The sequence below is a fragment of the Cajanus cajan genome, chromosome 3 (genome assembly GCF_000230855.2).
Source record: "Cajanus cajan strain Asha chromosome 3, NIPB_CcT2T_4, whole genome shotgun sequence".
NCBI lineage: Eukaryota > Viridiplantae > Streptophyta > Magnoliopsida > Fabales > Fabaceae > Cajanus > Cajanus cajan.
Window position 1 is genome coordinate 9,127,350 of NC_138519.1, and position 27,716 is coordinate 9,155,065.

Consider the following 27,716-nt stretch of genomic DNA (forward strand, 5'->3'; position numbering starts at 1 on the left):
GCTATAGTATGAACAAAAGGGAAAATATAAAAAAGCTCAACTTGCTAAAAAAATACTTAACAAAGACCTGGGAAAACTCAGAAGTCTTCCTTTAGTTTTAAATGTTAGGAAACTTAAGATCAATAAATAAGTCTTGGAAAAAAAAATCTTCATTTCAAAATACTGACGAAATCAAAACTAGCAAGACTCAAATATGGGAATGCTGGTGTCCTTACCACGATTGAAATTGCTTTCCGAACATACAAATACAATTATATGATTGAAAGATATATAGAAAGCAAAACCAGTTAAATAAGCAATAATGAGGGCATTCACAATTGTATTTATGGATCTCACTTCTCATGGTCTGACTTTAAGAGCTCACACCCATCTTGCTAAATTCATGATATATTTGAAAGAAAAGAACTTCTATTGATTTTTTTTAAATTAAATATTGACACAAAATATTTATCATAAAAAATAGTGATTAATTTTTGTTGAAAAATATGAATCTACATAATTAATATATATATATATATATATATATATATTTTTTAATATTGTATATTTTATAATCAAGATTAGGATTCAAACCTTGTTTAAGTTTAATAAAAATGTCTTATATTCTTTGAAGCTTTTTTTTTCCTTTCTTTTTTCTTATATTTTTATAACTTGTTTTGTTAGGTTCTCTCTCTTCCGCTGTATCTCTCTTATAGAATAGAGTATATAGATTAGAGTATTTTTAAGAGTTATTGTTCAACATAAACTTTTATATAATTGATTTTTCTTCAACAAAAAACAGTCTTATGATTCTTTTTAGCACCTCTCATCTCTTTAAATTTATATTTTCATTTTTAATTTGAAATTAAATTTAAATAATATTTAATGATTATCATTAATTAAAAATAAGTTTATATTACAATATACCTTATTTATTATAAATATTAAATATAATTTTTATGTTAAAAGATATTTATTTGTCATAAACTTTAATTATAATATAATTTATATATTTAAAAGTATTTATTTTCTAAAATAATATTATCCATTGCATTACATATATTAAAATTTTGATAAACTTTTATGCCCATTCGTCTTGCTTTCAGGATTCAAATTTTTTCACCAATTTTACTTAATAATTTTTTTATAACATTATATATATATATATATATATATATATATATATATATATATATGTTTATATAATAAAATAATTCTATATATAAATTTTTGATGCCAAATTGTCTAGTTGACGTCATTGTTTTTTCTACTGATAAATAATTATATATAAAATTTTAAAAATAATTATTACAAAATTTAACATATTTTAACTATTAATTTATAATTAAATAATAGTATAAAAATATTCATACTACTCCCTCTCATTTTTACTATAAGAAAAAATTAGAAGAAAATGGTGTGTTAATTTTGTAATAATATTCACATTACTCTTTTTATCCTTGTTTTACCAACATCTTTTCTCTATTACAGTTTTGAGTATATGCATTTTTTGTTGTTAAATAATAAAAAGATAATTTAAAAAATAAATGCTCCATTTTCCTCCTCTTTAATAATACAATATTAATCATTAAAAATTATTTTTACAAACACTATAAATATAATATATATTGTATCTTGCCTTGTATATGTAACCGCGTTAAATTTTGGAGCCAGCTATCCCACCCTTTGAGGTGCCTCCAACGTAGCGAGGAGATTAGTCACTGCTATCGGCGGTGCATACTCTAGGGATGAACCAAAAAAAATAAAAAATAAAAATATATTGATATATTATTAAAAATGTAAGTATATATATTATAATGACATATAATATATATTATTGAATCTTATTCACAATCAACACAAAAATTATATAAAATTATATATTAAATAAATTTATATCTACATATATTATATTTATAATAACAATTTTTTTTATATATCATTGTATTTAACATTTGTAGTAGTGACAATTTAATAATAAGTAACAAGAATAAAATTAGTAAATTAAATCATATTTTATTTTTATAAAACTAATAAAATTAATGATAATAACTTCTTATATTGATACGTGTGATTTTGTTGTAAGTGTCATATAGCACAAGGATACGAGAGAGTATCATTTTTTAAAAATTTATGATTAAAATTGGTGAAAGTGAAACATTTTTTTTGTGCTTCCCAAACAATGTTAATTAATAAGCATATATAATGTATGGGCTAAGGCATTCGGCCACCAAGTAGCTGAAACCCTATCAGCCACTGAATGGCCAAACCCGGTAGTCAACACCCGATCGATCACCAGGTTCGGCCTATGCTCAAGGATTACCCTTAATCAAGGATTAAGGATTAATCACACTCATAAGCCGATTAAGGAACACATTACCTAATACGGTAATCCTATTGTAGGGCCTATGGGGATCATGGCCCATAAATATCAGTATAAATAGCTCATGTCACGAGGTAATGTCACTGTTCATTAATTACTATCGATATCTGTGTTTGTCCTGACTTGAGCGTCGGAGTGCCTTTTGCAGGTGCCCTCCCTCTCACCGGAATATTCGATCGGAGCTCTCGTTCAGCCCTCAGAGTATGAGAAGATTACTAGTGTACCCTTCAGACAGGTACATTTTGGAGCCCACCGTCGGGCCGAATCGAGACTATTGTGAAGATTAACTGAACAAAAGAAATGGCAAAGACGAGGAGAACAAACACGGAAGATCACCAAACTGAAGAGGAAGAACATGTGGAGGTTGTTGACGAAACGGACCTCTCCGAAACCGTACGTCTGCTGAAACAAGAAATGGTGGCTATGAAGCAGCAACGGGAGAAAGATGCGAAAGAATTGTCGGCTCTAAGAGCCGAGAATGCGGCGTTGAAAAACCAAGATCCCTCATGGAGGCCCACTCAGCCAACCAACACTCAAACCCAGGGGTCGTACCAATCCCATGAGATCCACACTTCGACCCTTCATGCATCGGCAGTGACACCCGAAAAGTTCCCGTTAGCTTTACCTACGGTCGGTCGGCCAACAGATATAGCAACGATCGAATCACACCGACACCCCTTTACTTCGTCCATTATGCAATTGCCTTTGATGGATAACTGGAAATCATTGCCGATTAATAAATATGATGGCACAATTGACCCTGATGAACATCTTGATGTTTTTCTTACGCAGGTAACATTGAGCACTACGGATGACGTTGCTTTGTGTCAGATTTTCCCGACATCCCTCAAAGGAAGAGCTTTGAGTTGGTTCACTCGGCTCCCACCTAACTCCATCGACTCTTTCAAAACTTTGTCAACGCAATTCACTATCCAATTCGCAACGAGTCGTCCACACAATCTAACGTCCTTATCATTGATCAGTCTTCGGCAAGACAAAAAGGAGTCACTTCGAACTTTCATGGATCAGTTCAATAAGGCAACATTAGAAATCCGAGATCTCAATCCCGTTGTAGCACTCCATCACCTTATAACAGCCTTGAAGCCCGGGCCATTCGTCAATAGTATTTGCAAGAAACCCCCTTCGGACATGAATGACTTGCGAAGACGAGTCGATAAGTATATGCAAATGGAAGAGCTAGCTGAATTCTGCAACCAAGCCCGAGCTGAGGTTACGACAAAAAATGAGAAGACAGCTGAACAACCGTTTAAGGGTCGCAATAAAGAAATAACACTTCGGGAATGACCCATACGTGGCCTGAAGTACACTCAATACACCACGTTGAACGCGAGTCGGTCGGTAGTGCTCGAGCAAGCTCTTGCATCCGAAGTGTTGACAGTCCCAAAAAGAGCCGCAACTCCACCACGAGCCGATACTAACAAATCTTGCAGGTATCACCACAACCAAGGACACTCTACCGAGGAGTGTGCTGCTTTAAAAGACAAAATTGAAGAGTTGATTAAGTAGGGACAACTTCAGAATTTTGTTGATCGACCTGATTCATCTCAGCATCGGTCCACACACCAACACCGACACCATGACTAGCATAGGCAAGACCGATCTGAAGGACGTCGGCGTGAGCGGAGCAGATCACGAGACAGGAAAGATGAGCCTACAGCTTCACATAGGCGAGTCATCAACACAATCGTAGGTGGGTTCGCTGGAGGAGGCCCAACCTCTTTAGCCCAAAAGAGACATTTACGCGTCGTCCGGTTGGTCCACGCTGTTGACAGGCAGCCTGCTCGGAGGCTACCAGCTATAACTTTCACCGATGCTGATTTCCAAGGCATTGACCCTGTGCAGGACGATCCAATGTGATTAGCGTCGAGATTCATAATTGCATAGTCAAGAAAACTTTGGTAGATCAGGGCAGTTCGGCAGATATTTTGTACTGGAACACCTTCAAGCAGTTAGGTATCTCCGAGAAGGAGCTCATTCCATATGATGATCCCCTGGTCGGCTTCTCAAGAGAAAGGGTAAGCACTAGGGGGTACATTAAGCTTTCACTCGTTTTTGTTTTGATGAGCAGGAGTATAGGGAAATTTAGGTGAAGTACATAGTAGTGCACGCCAACACATCATATAACATTCTGCTCGGTCAGCCATCGCTAAACATGTTGGGGGCAATCGTCTCGACACCATATTTGGCAATGAAATTTTCGTCTGACAAAAGAAAGGTCATTACAATCCATGTTGATCAGAAGGCAGCTCGAGAATGTTACTTCGCTAGCTTGCGGGTAACTCCTGTTGAAGAAAAACAAGAAAAATCAAAGAGAGTTCACGTAGTAAACCCTTCGGCATCCGACGAACCCCCGACTTGGGATCTGGACCCTAGGATGAATGAAGAAGAACATGTGGAGCCAACTGAGCAAAAAATTTCTTTGTAAATTGGTTCACTGACATCTCATGTGACTTACATCGGCGCCGACACATCAGAGGGTGATCGGTTCGCCTTAAGTAAGGTAATCATTCGGAACAAAGACCTCTTTGCATGGATACCGTCAGATATGCCCGACATCAACCCAAATTTCATGTGTCACAAGTTGTCCATATGCGCCGACGCACGACCTATAGCCCAACACAAGAGAAAAATGGGGACCGATAGGAAACTTGCAGTTGAAGCAGAAGTGACCAAACTGATTGATGCCAGATTCATTCGGGAAGTGCAATACACTACATGGCTGGCAAATGTGGTCATGGTAAAGAAGCCGAGCAACAAATGGACAATGTGTATCGACTACACTAATCTCAACAAAGCATGCCCCAAGGATGCTTACCCACTGCCAAACATTGACCGATTGGTTGACGGGGCATCAGGACATAGAATCCTTACCTTCCTTGACGCGTACTCCGGCTACAATCAAATACGTACGCATCCCGGTGAAGAAGAAAAAATGGCTTTTATCACCGACTCGGCCAATTATTGCTATCGGGTGATGCCCTTCGGATTGAAGAATGCAGGGGCAACATACCAGATGTTGATGAATAAGGTGTTTCGAAATCAAATCGGCAAGAATATGGAAGTATATGTAGATGACATGGTAGTCAAATCCGAGGATCTTGATCGACACGTAAAAGATCGCAGAGGTGTTTCAACAACTCTACAAACATGATATGCGGTTAAATCCAGAAAAATGTGTATTCGGCGTATCCGGGGGGAAGTTTCTCGGTTTCGTGCTATCGGCTAGAGACATCAAGGCCAATCCTGACAAATGCCTAGCAGTCGTCGACATGAGAAGCCCCCAGAATCTCAAGGAAGTACAGAGGTTAGCTGGACGACTTACTTCGCTATCAAGATTTCTACCATGCTTAGCCGAGACAACAAAGCCTATCATTGGATTGCTGAAAAAGTCAAGTTCAAATGGTCTGCCGATTGTGAAGAAGCGTTTCAAGCATTAAAGCAACGCCTCGGCTCCCCCCAATTCTTTCAAAACCTGATCCTCGAGCAAGTATGGTGGTATACCTGTGTGTATTTGATGAAGCGATCAGCGTCGTCTTCATACAAGAAAAAGAAACGCAATAGCCTGTGTACTTTATCAGTCGGATGCTCCAAGACTCTGAAACAAGATACCAACTTCTAGAGAAGGTAGCACTTGGACTCGTTCAGACGGCTCAGCGCCTCCAGCAATATTTTCAAAGTCATCATGTGATAGTCTGGATCGATTGCCCAATCACCAAGGTTTTGCGCAAACCTGAACTGGCCGGCCGGATGATGGCATGGTCAATCGAACTTTTGGAGTTTGACATATCATTTGAGCCACGGGGACCGATAAAGTCACAATGCTTAGTAGATTTTGTCGATGAGTTACAACTGCAGGGCCATTTCACCAGTGACTTGCGGATGATGCATGTGGATGGTTCCTCAAACAGCCAGGGTAGCGACGTCGGAGTAATACTTGAAGGACCCGCGGGTCTAACACTCGAACAATCATTGCGTTTCACCTTTAAGGCCTCGAACAACCAAGCCGAATATGAGGCATTACTGACAGGTTAAGGCTTGCTCAAGAGATCGGGGCTCGACGTTTAATGTGTTGGACTGACTCGAAGGTTGTATCCGAACAGGTGAATGACAATTTCCAGGTAAAAGACGCCAATCTGTTGAAATATTATCATATGTTCCAACAAATGCGGAGTAATTTCGATGAAGTCCAGGTAAAGCACACGACAAGAGAGAATAATGAATGAGCCGATCAGTTGGCTCAATTGGCTAGTACCAGCCGAAAACCAGGGAAACTGCGAACCACACTTCACCTCGACTTATCAGCTCCAAGTGTGAATTTGGTTGAGAACATGCCGATCTCCGAACCTGTTCAAACTTGGATTTCGGAAATAAAGAATTACATTGAGTGTGGAAGACAGCCGACAGACCCTTCCACTGCTAAAAAACTCTAAACACAAGCAGCTCAGTATTTAGTTCTAGGTGGGGAACTATATCGAAGAGGCTTCTCAACACTGTTGCTGAAATGCATTGACTCGGTGCAAGCATATTACGTGTTGAGAGAAATCCATGAGGGGATTTGTGGTTCCCATTCGGGCGGAAGAACCATGGCGACTAAAGTCTTGAGAGTTGGTTATTACTGGCTGACTATTAGGACTGATTGTGTGGAATTTGTTAAACGATGTACTCAATGTCAAGGACACGGTAATATCATCCATGCCTCACCTGAAGAATTGCACAACATTAACACCCCTTGGCCGTTTGCATTATGGGGGATGGATATACTCGGCCCATTCCCTCTTGCAAAAGGACAATGCAAATTCTTGTTGGTGGTCATTGATTACTTTACAAAATGGATTGAGGCCAAACCACTAGCAACAATCACCGCAAGCATGGTCTAGAAATTCCTATGGAAAAACATCATCACATGTTTCGGTATTCCGCACGCCATTGTGACGGACAATGGTCTGCAATTTATGGACCAAAAGTTGAACAAATTCATCCAAGATTTGGGTATCCGACACAGATTCACATCGGTTGAACACCCATAATCGAACGGACAGGCCTAGGCTTCGAACAAGGTAATCCTTACAGAGCTAAAGAAGCGCTTGGGAGATTCCAAAGGAGCTTGTGCCAAAGAACTATTAGAAGTTTTGTGGGCCTACAGATGTACGCCTCAATCCACAACAAGGAAAACCCCATTTCGATTGACATACGGCACGGAGGTAATGATTCTGGTGGAGGTCAGGGAACCCTCTTTTCGCCGATTACACTTTGATGAGTTAGGAAACGACTCATATCTTCGGGGAGAAATTGATGTGGTAGATGAAGTTCGCAACAAAGCACGCATTATAGGCGAAGCATGCAAACAACAGATGACTAGGCGATTCAACTCCACCCTCACAAAATGAAGTTTTAAGGAAAGAGACCTAGTATGGCGTGTTCAGGGTTCGGCTAGGAGAAACCCCTGTGAAGGCAAGCTAGCGGCCAACTGGAATGGCCTGTTTTGAATTCGGCACAACCTCCAAAATGGAGCGTACAAGTTAGAAGAGCTGTCGGGGAAAGTCATTCCTCGGACTTGGAACTCGACCCACTTGAAGATGTATTTTAGCTAGAAATTTCTATAAATACAAAGAAATCATCAATGTACATGCATGGTGCACTCTTTTCCTTGATCGGTCTTTTCTCCCCTTATAAAAAAGTGAAAAGGGGTTTTGGCTAACAAGGTTTTTAACGAGACACCCATTAATGAAATGCAGTTCAATTCCCTCCGCTCATTCTTACCTTTACTTGAATTATAGTGCAAAAAGGCTTCCCTCCCGAGTTGATCAACTCGACCAAGGATGTGCCTTCGGAATTCATACAAAAAGGCTTCCCTCCCGAGTTGATCAACTCGGCCAAAGATGTGCCTTCGAAATTTGTACAAAAAGGCTTCCTTCCCGAGTTGATCAACTCGGCCAAGGATGTGCCTTCAGAATTCGTACAAAAAGGCTTCCCTCCCGAGTTGATCAACTCGGCCAAGGATGTGCTTTCAGAATTTGTACAAAAAGGCTTCCTTCCCGAGTTGATCAACTCGTCCAAGGATGTGCCTTCGGAATTCGTGCAAAAAGGCTTCCCTCCCGAGTTGATCAACTCGGCCAAGGATGTGCCTTCAGAAATCGTACAAAAAGGCTTCCCTCCCGAGTTGATCAACTTGGCCAAGGATGTGCCTTTGAAATTCGTACAAAAAGGCTTCCCTCCCGAGTTGATCAACTCGGCTAAGGATATGCCTTCGGAAATCGTACAAAAAGGCTTCCCTCCCGAGTTGATCAACTCGGCCAAGGATGTGCCTTCAGAATTCGTACAAAAAGGCTTCCCTCCCGAGTTGATCAACTCGGCCAAGGATGTGCCTTCGGAAATCGTACAAAAAGGCTTCCCTCCCGAGTTGATCAACTCAGCCAAGGATGGGCCTTCAGAAATCACATAAAAGGGCTTCCCTCCCGAGTGAGTCCACTCGGCCAAGGATGGGCTTATGGAAATACTTTAAGCAAAGCTCTTTCACCGAATGGTATTATTGGTTTTCCACCCAAAAAACGCGCATTACCGAAGCACTCTCGTTCGGTTTTCACCCATAAAGTTCCTTGGCCGAATAACCGATCTCGACAAGCTTACCTTCGAAAATCATCAAACAAAGCTCCTTCACCGAATTATTTTCACTTAGTTTTTTATTCAAGGTCGTGCATTGCCAAAGAACCCCTCTCGGTTTACACTCACAAGGGCTCTTGGCCGAAGGACCTATCTTGGCAAAGGTTGCTTCTTGGTGATGCATTCGTTTTAATTAGTCTTAAATGTAAGTTTTGCCGAAGAACCCTGCTCGGTTTACACACACAAGGACTCCTGGCCGAAGGACCTATCTCAACAAAGCTTGCTTCTTGGTGATGCATTCGTTTTAATTACTTAGTCTTAAATGAAAGTTTGACATTTGATCCGAAACAAGACTCATTCGCGAAAACATAACATGGTTTGAAAAAGCAGATAGCATTTCATTGCGAAATTGGAGGCTCTATCGGCCCCCCTTCTACATTTAAACATCCAAAAAGACAAACGAAAGCTAAGGCTATCCTACATGCCTTCTAAAAACCAACCTATTCCTCAGGATTGTCGACCGGGTCGTCTTGATTATTGGCATTGGGGTCACCCTCTTGTTCGGGAATTGGCTCCTCTTGCTCGTCTTCGACCTCATCATCTGATGAAACATGAGTATCCTCATCGGCTGGGGAGCAGCATTCGGCTCATTGGCATCAGGGTTCGCCCCCTCGGGCATCTCCCCGAACGACATGAAGGACCCTTGATAGAAATCGTGGGTCATGTCAAATTCGAAGTCCTCTCGGAACTAGCCGAAGTGTTTAGCTTGCCGAACAGCACGGAAACCAGTTTCATGCTGAGAGACAATCTGCTCTTTTGCTTGCTCTTTTAGCCGATTGAACTCGGCCTGAGCTTCTTCCATCCGACGACGCTCTTCGTTGAATGCCTTTTGAAGGTCCAGACGAAGAGTGTCATTTTCCTGCCTAAGTTTGTCCAGTTCGGCAACAAGATCCCGATTCTTAGCCGTAATGTCCTGAGTAGTCGACATGGCCTCGACAGTCGCTTTGTTGGCCTCCTCAACCCTTAGCTTTAAACGCATCAACTCGCCGACCGGATCCATGGCAAGATGATGCGCAAGTGCCAACGAAATGGCCTGCACCTTGCAAAAATACTTCCATTTCATCACGATATCTAACCGACCAAGAACTCTCGCCCATGGTCAGATACCGCATAAGGCCGAATCAGGGTGTTGACAAACACATCATCACCCAGAAAGGCGCGCGACATAAGAGTGGGAGGCACCACAATCACCGTTCGATTTGGCGATGTCTCGACCATGTGCTTCGTCTTCTTCGGCTTCTCTTGACGCTCCTTGTTGCCTTTTCTTTTTTGACCCTCTTCTGCTGGTCCTTTTCCCTTCTTCCCCCTTTGGGGCTTACGTTCGGGGGATAGGGGCCTTCGGTCATCCTGAACTGGCTGAGGAGTGCGCGCGACGGAGGAACTGCCCACCACCCCGTATTGCTTGGCTTGCTTCACTAGCTCGGCCAGCAAGTTCCGGATGTTGAATTCATCGGCACCACTTGACACCATGATTCCTACAAAGACGAATAGGTGAACATCAATATGAATTTAGCCTATGTTCAAAAACAGACAGATAACGTACCTATCAAGTCATTCTCCCATTGAGGAGATTCAACCAAGTTAATCAGTGATCACGTCGGCAAGCGCCGAGGAAGACGAAGGAGTAATTTTAAATCCTTCCGCTCTTCGGTTGTAAGCATCTTCTTCGACACAACATCGTATGGCCGAGGGGCACGTGTCCAATACAGCAAAAATAAACTTCTATCATCCTCGCCAAAGAAGAAACATCGTCTATTCGGCCAAATTGTCACTCAGAAAAACCCAGCCTTGAAGTTCTTATAAGATGAACTAAAACTGTCCAAAAGTTGCCGATCTCCCACTCGGCTCAAGGACAACCACTTCGCCAACGTTGACGGCCTGGATGAGTAGAAATAGAGGAAAAGAAATGTCGATGGCCTAATGCAAAGGCATTGGCATAAATGCTTGAAACCTTGTATTTGCGCCCAACTGTTCAGATGTAGTTGGGTCGGAGCAACGTTCAAGACCCTCAACACTACCATCGTGAACTCGTCGAACGGTAGCTTTACCTTAAGATCTCGAAGAAGGCAATCGTATATGTAGAACGACTCCATCTTAGCGGACTCTTGGTTTAGGCAGACCATATCGGGATTCGAAAAAGCGTTGTTTCGGCAAGACCGAATGCCGATGGGATAAGGCTCCTCCTTCGCGTCGAAAGTTAAACAATTCATGTACTCCAAGAGATTGGTAATCATCGTCGTGTCTCGGTAGCGAGAGTAGTATGATGTCACCTCTCCATTCACCCACTCATAATCAGGTACCTCGGATGGCCCATACTTTTGCCGATACGAAACACGCCTTGACTTAGGCCGAACCTCAGGACTTCCACTAGTTGAGGTTTCCCCTGAGGAGGTTCCACTACCATCGGGTCGTTCGGCATGAACGGGAGATAAAACTTCAACGCTCGGATGACTAGAATCACTGGACGATGACCCCCCGGATGACGATGGCCGAGAGCTGCTAGCCGAAGAGCTGTCAGAAATCTCAGCCATAAACACTTACCAAAGTTTTGAAGAACAAATGTAGTCACTCGACACACTTGATTCGGTCTCACGATCTTTCGGACAATGCACCTCGGCTGAAAGCGATACGCGTGAGAGGCCCTACCACTCATGTCTATATATAGTCAGAAAAAGGGCGGGAACATTCAAAAATTTGAAAAACATAACCGTCCGATCTTCAAGATCCAGCAGTTCAGATTGCACAAACCCTTCAACTTCTCGTGAACATTAACTTCTCTATACCCTTGAAGAGGGCTCACCCTTCTTCAAGGCTAGGGGGCAAGTGTACAAGTAAAGGCATTCGGCCACCAAGTAGCAAAAATCCTATCGGCCACCGAATGGCCAAACCCGGTGGCTGACACCCGATCGGCTACCAGGTTCGGCCTATGCTCAAGGATTACCCTTAATCAAGGATTAAGAGTTAATCACACCCATAAGCCGATTAAGGAACGCATTACCTAATACGGTAATCCTATTGCAGGGCCCATGGGGATCAGGGCTCATAAATGTCAGTATAAATAGCTCATGTCACGAGGTAACGTCACTGTTCATTAATTACTATCGATATTTGTGCTTGTCCTGACTTGAGCGTCGGAGTGCCTTTTGCAGGTGTCCTCCCTCTCACCAGAATATTCGATTGGAGCTTTCGTTCGACCCTCAGAGTACAAGAAAATTACTAGTGTACCCTTCAGACAAGTACATATACTAAAACTTCTGAACAACTTTGGTTGAACATTGCTTAATAAAATAGGCTGAATTTCTAACAATTGATTTTTATGTTGATATATAATTTGATAAGTGATCCAACTCATATAAGTTTATTCATGTATTTGAATAGTCAAATGCAAATTCCTTGAACTGATTCCCACACAAAGGATACACTAATGCATGCATAATAACAGCATGCATGCATAATAACAGCAAATTCAGCGTCAAGTCTCTATAAAGCAGCTTCATCCATCTTTTCAGGGATGTACTTATTCCGAGAAGATGTTTAGCATTGCATTCAGTCCTATATATATGAAAGCTTAAACCCTAAACCATATATTCCATGAAAATGTCTTGAACAATGCTAAATTTACACAAGCTATATATCATAAGATAAGAATATCGCAAGTTCTAAAGAACAAAATGAATTTTCAACTTACTGTCATGTTGCCAGCAGGAACCATTTCTGGCTGCTTATTCATGTCCGCTAACCTCTTTTAATCACAGACATGCCACAAATTTAGTCATGAGATCAAGAAAGAAAATTCTGATAAAAAAGCTGAAAATAAAGGAAACAAATGTAATGTAATATATATTAGAGAATCAAAGTAGTGTAACATGCTGCAGCCACAACTCCCCCATTGGTAACATATCCCGAAATGTACCAACTGGATTGTTCCAAAGGAAAGAAGCCATATGTTAATACTACAATTTGAACGGCACTAGCGGCCGAAATAAAATGCAAGTTAATTAGATGATTCAACATATAACAGTACAATGTTACTTGTCAATATATGCTGATAAGTTCTTTTGAGGGATTTATTTCTAATTACACTGCCAGAAAGTAAAGGGACAAATTATGAGTGATAGACCGACTGAGTTTGATATCGGATTACAAACGCGGTTTTTTAATTACGTCAAAATTTAAGCAGCTATATTAAATTATATTTCATTTAAAGATAAAACTCCCATATGAATGTGATAGGTTAATCAATTCTAAATCAACGTACTTTATTATTATACAATTGAATTAAATAATTCATATTTAATTTTTAAATTTAAAATTATATATTTATTTAATTTATTTAATTTATTTATGTGGTTCAAATAATTTTTAGGTTTTTATGTTATTATTATATTGATTATAATTATTTTTAGAGACTTCTTTAATGAATGATATAAGTTTTATTGAAATTTATATGTATAAATATATATGACATGAATATTTTTTTAAAAAAACTTAATAGAAATCAAATATGTGACTCAATTAGTTGTTGGGGATCCCAAACGCACTCACACAATTGCAAGAGAGAAAATAAATTAACAAGACACATAAATTTACTTGGTTCGATTAGAATAATCTACGTGTATGGTTGCATTAGATGGTATTTTCTATTTCATAATTAGGTTTATAACTACATGAGTATTTATATATATAAAAAAAAAAAGTAAATGGCCAAGCCCAATAAATCCTTTACTGTTCAACATCGTCAATTCTACATCGATTTAGGTAAAAATGATGTAAAAATCAAATGTGGTGCATATTTACATTGATTATAGGTGGGATCGATGTAAATATTGTGCATTCTACATCATTTTTAGTGGGACCGATGTAGTATTAAAGTGCGGTGACAATTTTATGAATAATTATAAAAACATCTATATCGGTTCACCGGTAACCCATGTAGTATTGAGAAGCTTATATTTGCTCGCGAAACCTTTTCTCCACGAAGAACATTGTTGAAGCATCATCTTCTTCTATGCGTGCGACCCAGCTTCGAATCCTCTTTGTTCTCCACACGAAAGTTGAATCTCTTTGTTTGCTTTGGAGTTTTGCTTATTCATTGGAAGCTTATACTGGCTCGCGAAACCCTTTCTCCACGAAGAAAATTGTTGAAGCATCATCTTCTTCTACGCGTGCGACCCAGCCTCGAATCCTCTTTGTTCTCCACACGAAAGTTGAATCTCTTTGTTTGCTTTGGAGTTTTGCTTGTTCATTGGAAGTGGCTGCCAAGGTATGTTCTATATTTTATTGGTTTTGTATCATATCACCCTTATCATCTGTTTTGTGTTTGGAAGTTGCAAATGTAATATTGAAATGACTGTTGCAATTTTGTTCCGATTTGTTGTGGCATTTTTATCTATTCTGTTGGAAGCGGGGTTATGGAATCTAGGGTTTCGGGGAGAGTTGATGGGTTTCAGAATCAAGGATTTAGAGGGAACGAAGTGGGTGCCAAGGGTGGGATTAGGGTTGAATTGGGGCATCAACCTGGGAAATTGAGTGAAATTGAGGAGTAGAGTGGTAATGATGGTGCTGCAGTGCAGGGGATTGGGCAGGAACCAATTGGTGGAGTTGTTGGGAGTGTGCGGAATGAGGGTTTAGTGAGACAATGTCAAGTGGGTGGCGTTGGAGGAGGAGGGAATGCTAATAGGGTTGGTGGAAATGGTGTTGGGAACAATGTTAGTGTTGTTAGTAATGTTAGTACTGAAGGAGTTGGAGGTGGTGGTGTTGCTTCTGCCTCTGGTAGTACTATATTGTTTGTGGGTGATCTGCATTGGTGGACTACTGATGCTGACCTAGAAGCGGAGCTTAGTAAGTATGGGCCAGTGAAGGAGGTGAAGTTTTATGATGAGAAGGCGAGTGGGAAGTGAAAGGGGTATTGCCAGGTTGAGTTTTATGATCCTTCTGCTGCCACTGCTTGTAAGGAAGGGATGAATAGGCATGTTTTTAATGGGAGGTTGTGTGTTGTTGCGATTGCATTGCCTTTTACGGTTAAGAAAATGGGGGAGGCTCAGATAAATAGGAATCAACAGATGAATTCATCTGCTACTCCACAGGGAAGGAGGGGGCCTGCTGATGCAGAAGCTAAGCCTGGTGGGAGCAATATTTCAACGGGTGGTATTCATCAATGTGTTTCTCAGGATCAAAGCTACTCTTATTGTTGAGTCCTTTGTCTTCACCATTTAGGACAACCTCTTTCAAATCCTCTAGTTCTTTGACAACTGAATGATTTTGTTAATAATCACATTCAGGACCAAAAGAAACTTAGCTATGTGGCAGTTGACTCAAAACTTGTTTTGATGCAAGTTAAAAGTGCTTTTAAAAATTTCTGCACTAAAAAATTCTATTTTCAAAAATAATTTTAAACTTATATCAAAATATGCTGTTAAGAGGATCAAAGGCTTATGCTTACATCTAGACAGTTATCCATTTCTATAAACACTGCTTGCATCTTCCCATAGATTTCAGACTTGCTAGCTTCCTGCCATATGCTTTCCTTGATGAAATTTAACGTTGCTAATTTTCAGCCAATATTGATATGGGATAGAGTTGTTTTAGTGTACTTACTGTTCTGTTACTCAGTTAGAATAACAACTGTTAAGTCAGCTCATTTAGATGAATAACAACTGTTAGAAACTGCATGAATTAACATGTCGTCTTAGGTAATGTTTGATTAAATAAAATATGTTGGTGGCAATAGTAATGTGATTTTGGCACGCGTGATAACTGTGAAACTGAAAAGGGAAAAGAGGAGTGTTGTAGTAATAATCTGTGATGGAATTTATTGGCGCATGCATTGGAGACATTCATGACATGAATTAATTTAGATTCCTACACTCCCATATTAGTCAACTCATACTATATAATATATTAATCTCATTCTCCATCACCCTTCCCAATCACTAAAACTCTACTACTATTCTTATACTAATCACCTAACACTTTAAGTGCCCACTGCCTCCATTCAATTAGCCTATGCTTACTTCTTCCTATTTTTTTCTTAATTCAAATTATAACATCTATACTTCTTTATTTTAACGACTTTATGTTCATCTAAAAGTCAAACCTGATCAAAATATATAATTCTCCACCCATAGGAAGAAAACATCAAGAACAGAATATTAAAATGTGTCACCATTTTTTTTCTCCACTTTTTTATTGTTTAGTGAACTCTTCTTGACTTATTTAACGCCACTTTAAGATTGTGTTTGGTAAAAAAAAATAAAAAGTAGTTAACAGGTAGAGTTAAAATTAGTTGTTTGATAAAAAAATTATAGTAGTTTTTTTTATTGTTTCTAGAAGTTTTGACAAATATTTAAAATATTTGTAGTTGTTTCAAGGGAATAGCTCTATATATGCAAAGATTGGGCAGCATACTGCATTATGGGGCTTCTTTAATTTGAGAACATTTATTATTATTATTATTTTTAGTTACAAAAATGGTACCTTATTTTCTATTTTTGAAGGTTTGTATAGGGAGCTTTTATTGAAGCTACTACTGAAGTAATCTGTTCATGAAGTTCATCCCAGCTGCAATATTTAAGACAGATATATCACGAAGTTTTGCTTTGGTTTCATTGTTGCTTGAGGTCCTTGCTGTAGCACTTTTAAAAGGTAATATTCTCAATATTGGTCTTCGAATGCCTCTCTTTCACCACTTTAACTTTGATTAACCTCTATATATGATTTTTCTTGTGATACATTTTTCTTAATCTTTTTGGTTCTGCATGCCAAGTCTTTTCATGCACTAAAATTTCCTTGTGGACTGAGGCTAGTGTTTGGGTTATAGAATGCCACCTAGGACGAGTATACTAGCTAGTATACTCACACAAATGAATAATTAATTTTCCTCCATTCGTTATGATTCACTGTTACAACCTGGTGTACTAATATGCATAAGTGACAATAAAATTTGATCAACTTTGATTACAAGGTCAACTAGTTTACCATTTCTCAACTAAATTATCTGATGTGCTTTCCATTAATTAAAATTTGTTTTTTTCTAGGACATATATACTATGCACATGAACTCTCTTTAAGTATTTTCCTTGTTTCTTAATTTTATTATATTATACTTTTTAGGTAAATGAATATAGAACACAGTTTCAACTTGTGAATGGGGCCTTACTAGGAGCAAGTTATATTCAGGTACAAGATCTGCATGCATTGTGCAGTATTTCTTTATATTTTCTGGCAAATACATTATGCAATATTTCTTTATATTTTCTGGTAAATACATTGTGCAGTTTCTCTTTTTTTATTTGGTAAATGCAACGTGCAGTGGTTCTATTTCTATTCCTCTTGTTTAAATGCTTTTGTAGATCATAAACTGGATGAGATAATAGAATCCCTTGGGCTATTCCTCTTGTTTAAATGCTTATTTAGATCATAAACTGGATGGGATAATAGAATTCCTTGGGCTATTCCTCTTGTTTGAATGCTTATTTTTAGATTTCTCAATGATTCTTTTTTGTTTGTGAAAATGAGTAAAATGGAAAAAATGAGTAAAGCAAGTTGGTGTCTAGATTAGTTGCACAATAGATGAGAAGGCTTTCGTTAGTAAACAAAACTATTATTTAGCAGCACCAAGTTCATTTTTGAATGATCCTTTGTGAAGTTTATTGTCTTATGCTATCAATATTATGATAAATTGCCCTGTAGCAAGGTTTTAAAAAATGTTTGCGATTGCAATTTTGGCCCTAACATTAAGGCTTTTGGACCGTGTCTATGTATGTGATCATAATTGCAATCACATTTGTCCACAATTTCACTCAGCATCCAAGATCACCACAAAACTACAATCATAATTTATGGACCGTGTTTATATATGTGATCATAATTGCAATCGCATTTGTCCACAATTTCACTCAGCATCCAAGATCACCACAAAACTACAATCACAATTTAAAACCTTGTTTGCTGTGTATTATTTTGTTGAAGTGTTAACATTATTCATTAATTCAAGTAGCATTTTCTTTTTTGCTCTTCTGCTTTAGGTTAATTTAGTATGTTATGTAGGTATAGGCAGCTCAACAAATTTGCATCATAGAACCATTGAAGAGAAAACTTGGTTAGTTGACATTTTTTAAAGTATAAAGAAAGTGTATAATAATTGTACACGTGATAAGTGTCTAATTAGTTTGATTAAATATTCATTAGAGACACTTATCTAGCACATTTTGTGTACATATTGATATTATTTTGATCTATATATGCTTAGGATCAAAGAGGTACTTTTGATTAATGTTAGTACAGGAAATATGAAACTTTTGATCCGATTTGGGCTTATTTTGTAGGTTTTGAAACCTGGAGAAGAATGGCTCAGCCATTCAAAAGCGCCCAGCGAATTTGGCCCCTAGAAGAGAAGGAGTGCTCTCTACCTCCAATCTGCTCAGCCACTCCCATCCGCTCAGCGGATTTTATCCAGGAAAAAGGGGTGTTCTCTGCCTCCAAAGCACTCAGCGAATCTGAGGCGCTCAGCCCTTTAGGTTTCTTCATGGTGAAGGACTCTCAATCCGCTCAGCCGTTTCAAGGCGTTGAGCGGATTCATCTCTCTCCTGTTCACTCTGTTTTAATATATAAGGGCAGAAGAAAGAGAAAGGGGCATCATCAAGCTGTACGAGAATAGAGAACAGAGAAAGGAGAAAAACAGAGTATTTTGGAGCTCGTGGGAACGCGAATCTTCCAAGGATCTTCTTCTTCTTCTACCTTTCAACTTGTAATTTGGTGATTTCTTGTATTATGGAGAGCTAAGCTCTAGGGTTGGGATTGATGTAATCGTCAAACTCCTTTTATTCCTCTTTGATTCATATATATATATATATCATCTATTACTCTATGTCAGTGATTTCTTTATGTTCTTAATGCTTTGATAAATTGATCCTTTATCTCTGATTTTGGGTTTGGGATTCGGTTGGAAAACATTTTCTGAACCTAGACTTGGAACGAATCACCTATTAGTTTTGAGAGCCAGGAATGGTCTTGAAATTAATAGTTGTATCAGATTCTGACTCTTAATGCGGGATGTTTAACTGAATGAAGTGAGGAATAATTCATTGAGTTAAATATCTTAGAATTTCTTATGCCAAGGGATTGGGTTTGAATGAATTTAGAGAACTCAATGGTAATGAGTAATGGAATCTTTAGAAAGAATCAATAGGAATGCATAGGAGGGAGATTGATGAAATCAAATCCCAACTGTTTCTTATATTTGTTTTTCCACAAGTTAAATTATTTTTGGTTACTTGAATTTAATCAATCATCCATTTCAACTTTGAACATGTGTAATTACTCAAGTTGTACATTCCTAAGCATCAATTAGTATAATAGAAATCATAGCTTATCTCACAAGTCCCTAAGGTTCGATAACCTTTAATTTATACTACAGAGACTTGGGTGCACTTGCCTATAAATAGACTAACAACACGCTGGGATTCTACACAAATTATTGCTTTACTATTACGAAGAATGGTTATTTCTAGTGATGCAAAGGAAGTGCTAGATATAAATAATTATTGTAAAAGATCTCTTTCAAGAAATGAGTATATTTGAGATAGATAACTGATGATCAGTGATATTTTAACTGAATAATTGGCTTCATGTGTCTGATGGGAAATATATCTTACTTTTTACCTTTTAGGTAAATCAATAATCATTTATTGGCTCATTGGTTTTAGTTGATATTTGAGGTAATGTTAAAGGCAATCTGCATCAGCATTTCCTTAACAAGGTTCATCTGGGTTTAGATATTCTGGTTTACATCTTGAGCAATACACATACATATATTTTCTTATGAATATTCTATTCTTACGAAAATAATGATTGTTGATAAAATTAAAAATTATTTCTTTCTATAAATAGTGTTGCCTGAACACGGAGTGATGGGATGATTACTCAGAACTGTATTGTTGGAAGAACATTAAAAAAATATTTAATCCATATAATATAAAAAAAATATAATTAAAATATTAAAATTTATTAGAAAAAGTAAAATATGTATATAATATGATTACTTCCGCATCTACTTTCCCATGTATGTATAGGCTTGATTTAAGTTTCTGCCATTTAGTAAAAATCCTTAATGCTAATAGCACTACTAGGAAAATACTGTTTTACGTCGCTATATTTACATCGGTTGTCCAAGAAACGATGTAAAAAATATATGTGGTAGCAAACTTGTAATAAAGTAGAAAATATAAGTAAATTTACATTGTTTCTTCCTAAAACTGAAGTATTCTACATCAGATTTCCTTTTAATCGATGTAGAAGGGATGAACAATTTCTTATATCCCTTCTCTCTTATGGACATTGTTTGGGTCTGGGAACCCTAACCCTAAAATCCTTATAATCTGGATAATCGAAGCGAGTGAGAAAATTCTGTTGATCTAGATGGTTGCACAGTCTCTGGACGTGGTTCATCAACATATAATGGTTTCTATGAGAGGGGAAAAGAGTTCCAATTCCAAAGCTAAGGCCAAGAATATCGAAAAAGGGCCCAAGGGGGGGAAGAAATCGAACGCTTCTGCAATGCCGTGGAGGTCGAGCGCTCGAACCCAAGCGTTGAAGAAAGTGGAGGAGGAGGTTCTTGCTTGTCAAAAGTCGGAGGAGATTCTTTCTTGTCAAGAAGCGTGTTAGTCGAGGAGAAAGACGAATGCGACGAGGTTGCCGCCAAGCCGAAGAAGAAGCACTGAACAAAGAGTGGCGGCGAGGAGGAAGAAGATGGTGCCTCACTGCCGTGGAAGAAGAAGAAGCTGGCGGTGGCGGCATGCCCCAACGGTAACGTGAGTGTGAAGGAAGAATCAGAGAATGTGGTTGGGGTTGGTGGTTCCGGAGAGAAGAGTGACTTGTAAGGGATAAGCAACGAAGCCTCCGCAGAGCTTGATTCCCTCGAAGACCTCCAATCCTCCCACTACCGCTACGAAACCTACCCCAAAATTTACCCTAATCGGGTCGGATCCATGGTCCCCTTCTCCCTCCGGTGGCTCCACGCCCTAATTCCGATCAAATTAGGGCAATGTCAGCAAGGCATGGATCGCTTCTACACCCTCCACGGTTTCGTTCGCCAGAAAATCAAGGAAAAGGAGAACAACGATGCCCTCAATGTATCCCTCTTTCTCTAGAGGAAAAGAGGAAAATATGAGCATTCTGGTGTGATTTTTTTAAGTGTGCTTGGTGGAAAATGAAAATTAGAAATATTGGGAATGCAAAATGGAGTGGGATGGAATGTTTTCTTATTTTCACCTGGTGTTAGGTAGAGAATGGAAAAGTTCAAAATTGTTTTTGTTGAACCTTATTTATGCATCTTTATCTCATTTGGTATGGATAAATTTTTGAAGATCGAAGGCAAAATGTTGCGTTGGGATACTTAATTTTCATTTCTTTCAATTATGTTACCAACAAGCATTCAGTGATTTCCAGTCTGTTTTCTAACCCTCCTATTTTTATCCCATTGTTACTCATTTAATCTTGGTATTTGTAAAACCTGTATCTATAACTCGATGTTTTAGAAACATATTGTGACAACACTACCTTTTTGTCCTTCCTTCTACAGTAACAGGGCAGGGCATTTTCTGCACGTAAGAAATGCAATCTGGACCTTTTGTGCCACCCTCACAATAACAGGGCATTTTCTACACGTAAGAAATGGTAGAGATTTAGGTTGTGTATTATTATCAATAAAGGTAATATATATAATTAAAAATAAAAAGTTAACATTAAATACTACCATTTGTATGTATAACTAACAGACCATTGTTGTTGTTGTTTAGGAAAGTTTTGATAAAAAGAAACATATTGTGACAACACTACCTTTTTGTCCTTCCTTCTACAATAACAGGGCAGGGCATTTTCTGCACGTAAAAAATGTCATCTGGACCTTTTGTGCCTTCCTCGCAATAACAGGGCATTTTCTGCACGTAAGAAATGGTAGAGAATTAGGTTGTGTTTTATTATCAATAAAGGTAATATATATAATTAAAAATAAAAAGTTAACATTAAATACTACCATTTGTATGTATAACTAACAGACCATTGTTGTTGTTGTTGTTGTTGTTTAAGAAAGTTTTGATCAGAAGACACATACTGTGACAACACTACCTTTTTATCCTTCCTTCTACAATAACAAGACAGGGCATTTTCTGCACGTAAGAAATGTCATCTGGACCTTTTGTGCCTTCCTCACAATAACAGGGCATTTTTTGCACGTAAGAAATGGTAGAGATTTAGGTTGTGTATTATTATCAATAAAGGTAATATATATAATTAAAAATAAAAAGTTAACATTAAATACTACCATTTGTATCTATAACTAACAGGCCATTGTTGTTGTTGTTGTTCAGGAAAGTTTTGATAAGAAGAAACATATTGTGACAACACTACCTTTTTGTCCTTCCTACTACAATAACAGGGCAGGGCATTTTCTGCACGTAAGAAATGCAATCTGGACCTTTTGTGCCTTCCTCACAATAACAGGGCATTTTCTACACATAAGAAATGGTAGAGATTTAGATTGTGTATTATTATCAACAAAGGTAATATATATAATTAAAAATAAAAAGTTAACATTAAATACTACCATTTGTATGTATAACTAACAGGCCATTGTTGTTGTTGTTGTTTAGGAAAGTTTTGATAAGAAGAAACATATTGTGACAACACTACCTTTTTTTCCTTCCTTCTACAATAACAGGGCATGACATTTTCTGCACGTAAGAAATGTCACCTGGACCTTTTGTGCCATCCTCACAATAACAAGGAATTTTCTACACGTAAGAAATGGTAGAGATTTAGGTTGTGTATTATTATCAATAAAGGTAATATATATAATAAAAAATAAAAAGTAAACATTAAATACTACCATTTGTATGTATAACAAACAGGCCATTGTTGTTATTGTTGTTGTTGTTTTTGTTTAGGAAAGTGTTGATAAGAAGAAACATATTGTGACATCACTACCTTTTTGTCCATCCTTCTACAATAACTGGGCAGGGCATTTTCTGCACGTAAGAAATATCATCTGGACCTTTTGTGCCTTCCTCATAATAACAAGGCATTTTCTGCACTTAAGAAACAGTAGTGATTTAGGTTGTGTATTATTATCAAGAAAGGTAATATATATAATTAAAAATAAAAAGTTAACATTAAATACTACCATTTGTATGTATAACTAAGAGGCCATTGTTGTTGTGTTTTAGGAATGTTTTGATAATAGGAAACATATTGTGACAACACTACCTTTTTGTCCTTCCTTCTACAATAAAAGGGCAGGACATTTTCTGCACATAAGAAATGCCATCTAGACCTATTGTGCCTTCCTCACAATAACATGACATTTTCTGCACGTAAGAAATGGTAGAGATTTAGGTTGTGTATTATTATCAATAAAGGTAATATATATAATTAAAAATAAAAAGTTAACATTAAATACTACCATTTTGTAGGTATAACTAACAGTCCATTGTTGTTGTTGTTTGGGAAAGTTTTGATAAGAAGAAGCATATTGTAACAAAACTACCTTTTTGTCCTTCCTTCTACAATAACAGGATAGGGCATTTTCTGCACGTAAGAAATGTCATCTGGACGGTTTGTGTCTTCCTCACAATAACAAGATATTTTCTGCAAGTAAGAAATGGTAGAGATTTAGGTTGTGTATTATTATCAATAAAGGTAATATATATAATTAAAAATAAAAAGTTAACATTAAATACTACTATTTGTATGTATAACTAACAGGCCATTGTTGTTGTTGTTTAGGAAAGTTTTGATAAGAAGAAACAAATTGTGATAACACTACCTTTTTTGTCCTTCCATCTACAATAACAGGGCAGGGCATTTTCTGAACGTAAGAAATGCCATTTGGACCTTTTGTGCCTTCTTCACAATAACAGGGCATTTTCTGCACGTAAGAAATGGTAGAGATTTATTAGGTTGTGTATTATTATCAATAAAGGTAAAATATACAATTAAAAATAAAAAGTTAACATTAAATACTACCATTTGAATATATAACTAACAGGCCATTGTTGTTGTTGTTGTTTAGCAAAGTTTTGATAAGAAAAAATATATTGTGACAACACTACCTTTTTGTCCTTCCTACTACAATAACAGGGCAGAACATTTTCTGCACGTAAGAAATGCCATTTGGACCTTTTGTGCCTTCCTCATAATAACAGTGCATTTTCTGCACGTAAGAAATGGTAGTGATTTAGGTTGTGTATTATTATCAATAAAGGTAATATTTAAAATTAAAAATAAAAATTTAACATTAAATACTACCTTTTATATGTATAACTAACAAGTCATTGTTGTTGTTGTTGTTGTTTAGGAATTATTTGATAAGAAGAAACATATTGTAACAACACTACCATTTTGTCCTTCCTTCTACAATAACAGGGTAAGACATTTTCTGCACGTAAGAAATGTCATCTGGACCTTTTGTGCCTTCCTCACAATAACAAGACATTTTCTGCACGTAAAAAATGGTAGAGATTTATGTTGTGTATTTTATCGATAAAGGTAATATATATAATTAAAAATTAAAAGTTAACATTAAATACTATCATTTGTATGTATAACTAACAGGCCGTTGTTGTTGTTGTTGTTTAGGAATGTTTTGAGAAGAAGAAACATATTGTGAGAACACTACCTTTTTGTCCTTCCTTCTACAATAACAGGGCAGAGCATTTTCTACACGTAAAAAATGCCATCTGGGCCTTTTGTGCCTTCCTCACAATAACAGGGCATTTTCTGCACGTAAGAAATGGTAGAGATATAAGTTGTGTAATATTATCAATAAAGGTATTATATATAATTAAAAAAAAAGTTAACATTAAATACTACTATTTGTATGTATTACTAACAGGTCATTATTGTTGTTGTTTAGGAAAGTTTTGATAAGAAGAAACAAATTGTGACAACACTACCTTTTTTGTCCATCCTTCTACAATAACAGGGCAGGACATTTTTTGCACGTAAGAAATGCCATCTGAACCTTTTGTGCCTTCATCAAAATAACAGGGCATTTCCTGCACGTAAGAAATGATAGAGATTTAGGTTGTGTATTATTATCAATAAAGGTAATATATACAATTAAAAATAAATAGTTAACATTAAATACTACCATTTGTATTTATAACTAACAGGCCATTGTTGTTGTTGTTGTTTAGGAAAGTTTTGATAAGAAGAAACATATTGTGACAACACTACCTTTTTGTCCTTCCTTCTACAATAACAGGGCAGAGCATTTTCTGCACGTAAGAAATGCCATCTGGACCTTTTGTGCCTTCCTCATAATAAAAGTGCATTTTCTGCACGTAAGAAATGGTAGTGATTTAGGTTGTGTATTATTATCAATAAAGGTAATATATAAAATTAAAAATAAAAAGTTAACATTAAATACTACCTGTTGTATGTATAACTAACAAGCCATTGTTGTTGTTAATGTTTAGGAAATTTTGATAAGAAGAAACATATTGTGACAACACTACCATTTTGTCCTTCCTTCTACAATAACAGGGTAGGACATTTTCTGCACGTAAGAAATGCCATCTGGACCTTTTGTGCCTTCCTCACTATAACAAGATATTTTCTGCACGTAAGAAATGGTAGAGATTTATGTTGTGTATTTTATCAGTAAAGGTAATATATATAATTAAAAATTAAAAGTTAACATTAAATACTATCATTTGTATGTATAACTAACAGGCCGTTGTTGTGGTTGTTTAGGAAAGTTCTGAGAAGAAGAAACATATTGTGACAACACTACCTTTTTGTCCTTCCTTCTACAATAACAGGGCAGGACATTTTCTGCACGTAAGAAATGCCATCTGGATGTTTTGTACCTTCCTCACAATAACCGGGCATTTTCTGCACGTAAGAAATGGTAGAGATATAGGTCGTGTAATATTATCAATAATGGTATTATATATAATTAAAAATAAAAAGTTAACATTAAATACTACCATTTGTATGTATAACTAACAGGCCATTGTTGTTGTTTTTTAGGAAAGTTTTGATAAGAAGAAATATATTGTGACAACACTAGCTTTTTATCCTTCCTTCTACAATAACAGGGCAGGACATTTTCTGCACGTAAGAAATGCCATTTGGACCTTTTGTGCCTTCCTCACAATAACAGGGCATTTTCTGCATGTAAGAAATGGTAGAGATTTAGGTTGTGTATTATTATCAATAAAGGTAATATATATAATTAAAAATAAAAAGTTAACATTAAATACTACCATTTGTATATATAACTAACAGACCATTGTTGTTGTTGTTGTTTAGGAAAATTTTGATAAGAAGAAACATATTGTGACAACACTACGTTTTTGTCCTTCCCTCTACAATAACAGGGCAGGGCATTTTCTGCACGTAAGAAATGGTAGAGATTTAGATTGTGTATTATTATCAATAAAGGTAATATATATAATTAAAAATAAAAAGTTATCATTAAATACTACTATTTGTATGTATAACTAACAGGCCATTGTTGTTGTTGTTTAGGAAAGTTTTGATAATAAGAAACATATTGTGACAACACTACGTTTTTGTCTTTCCTTCTACAATAACAGGGCAGGGCATTTTCTGCACGTAAGAAATGCCATCTGGACCTTTTGTTCCTTCCTCACAATAAAAAAGCATTTTCTGCAAGTAAAAAATTGTAGAGATTTAGGTTGTGTATTATTATCAACAAAGGTAATATATATAATTAAAAATAAAAAGTTAACATTAAATACTACCATTTGTATGTATAACTAACAGGCCATTGTTGTTGTTGTTTAGGAAAGTTTTGATAAGAAGAAACATATTGTCACAACACTACCTTTTTGTCCTTCCTTCTACAATAACAGGGCAGGGCATTTTCTGCACGTAACAAATGGTAGAGATTTAGGTTGTGTATTATTATCAATAAAGGTAATATGTATAATTAAAAATAACAAGTTAACATAACATACTACCATTTGTATGTATAACTAACAGACCATTGTTGTTGTTGTTGTTGTTGTTTAGGAAAGTTTTGATAAGAAGAAATATATTGTGACAGCAATACCTTTTTGTCCTTCCTTCTACAATAACAGGGCAGGGCATTTTCTGCACGTAAGAAATGTCATCTGGACCTTTTGGGCCTTCTTCACAAGAACATGACATTTTCTTCACGTAAGAAATGGTAGAGATTTAGGTTGTGTATTATTATCAATAAAAGTAATATATATAATTAAAAATAAAACGTTAACATTAAATTCTACCATTTGTATGTATAACTAACATGCCATTGTTGTTGTTGTTGTTGTTGTTTAGGAAAGTTTTGATAAGAAGAAACATATTTTGACAACAATACCTTTTTCTCCTTCGTTCTACAATAACAGGGAAGGGCATTTTCTGCATGTAAGAAATGCCATCTGGACCTTTTGTGCCTTCCTCACAATAACATGGCATTTTCTGCACGTCAGAAATGGTAGAGATTTAGGTTGTGTATTATTATCAATAAAGGTAATATATATAATTAAAAATAAAAAGTTAACATTCAATACTACCATTTGTATGTATAATTAACAGGCCATTGTTGTTGTTTAGGAAAATTTTGATAAGAAGAAACATATTGTGACAACACTACCTTTTTGTCCTTCCTTCTAGAATAACAGGG

General features: G+C 36.9%; 1 protein-coding gene, 2 long non-coding RNA genes and 1 pseudogene across 3 annotated transcripts; 3 read left to right on the forward strand and 1 right to left on the reverse strand.

The window, feature by feature from the left end:
• The first annotated feature begins 5,633 nt into the window (after positions 1 to 5,633).
• LOC145956020 (uncharacterized) lies at positions 5,634 to 6,415 on the forward strand. The gene is made up of 2 exons (XM_083071575.1): positions 5,634 to 5,878; positions 5,962 to 6,415. Exons 1-2 carry the CDS (start codon positions 5,634 to 5,636, stop codon positions 6,413 to 6,415), a joined length of 699 nt encoding a protein of 232 aa, XP_082927701.1.
• Positions 6,416 to 13,956: 7,541 nt separating this feature from the next.
• Positions 13,957 to 18,911, forward strand: LOC145955513 (uncharacterized). Its single transcript, XR_014432134.1, has 4 exons — positions 13,957 to 14,306; positions 16,540 to 16,687; positions 17,156 to 17,221; positions 18,370 to 18,911. It is a non-coding gene; the product is annotated as an uncharacterized LOC145955513 (long non-coding RNA).
• On the forward strand, positions 14,390 to 16,530 carry LOC109818152 (uncharacterized; annotated as a pseudogene).
• A 3,613-nt stretch (positions 18,912 to 22,524) lies between the features above and the next one.
• On the reverse strand, positions 22,525 to 25,419 carry LOC145955514 (uncharacterized). The gene is made up of 3 exons (XR_014432135.1): positions 24,151 to 25,419; positions 23,865 to 23,966; positions 22,525 to 23,686 (listed from the first exon to the last, which is right to left on the reverse strand). It is a non-coding gene; the product is annotated as an uncharacterized LOC145955514 (long non-coding RNA).
• Positions 25,420 to 27,716: the final 2,297 nt, after the last annotated feature.

Coding starts and splice junctions, on each gene's coding strand:
- LOC145956020 (XM_083071575.1), top strand. CDS start 5,634: ATGCCTAGCAGTCGTCGACATGAGAAGCCCCCAGAATCTCAAGGAAGT. Junction 5,879..5,961: donor ATCCTCGAGCAAGTATGGTG/GTATACCTGTGT, acceptor GTACTTTATCAG/TCGGATGCTCCAAGACTCTG.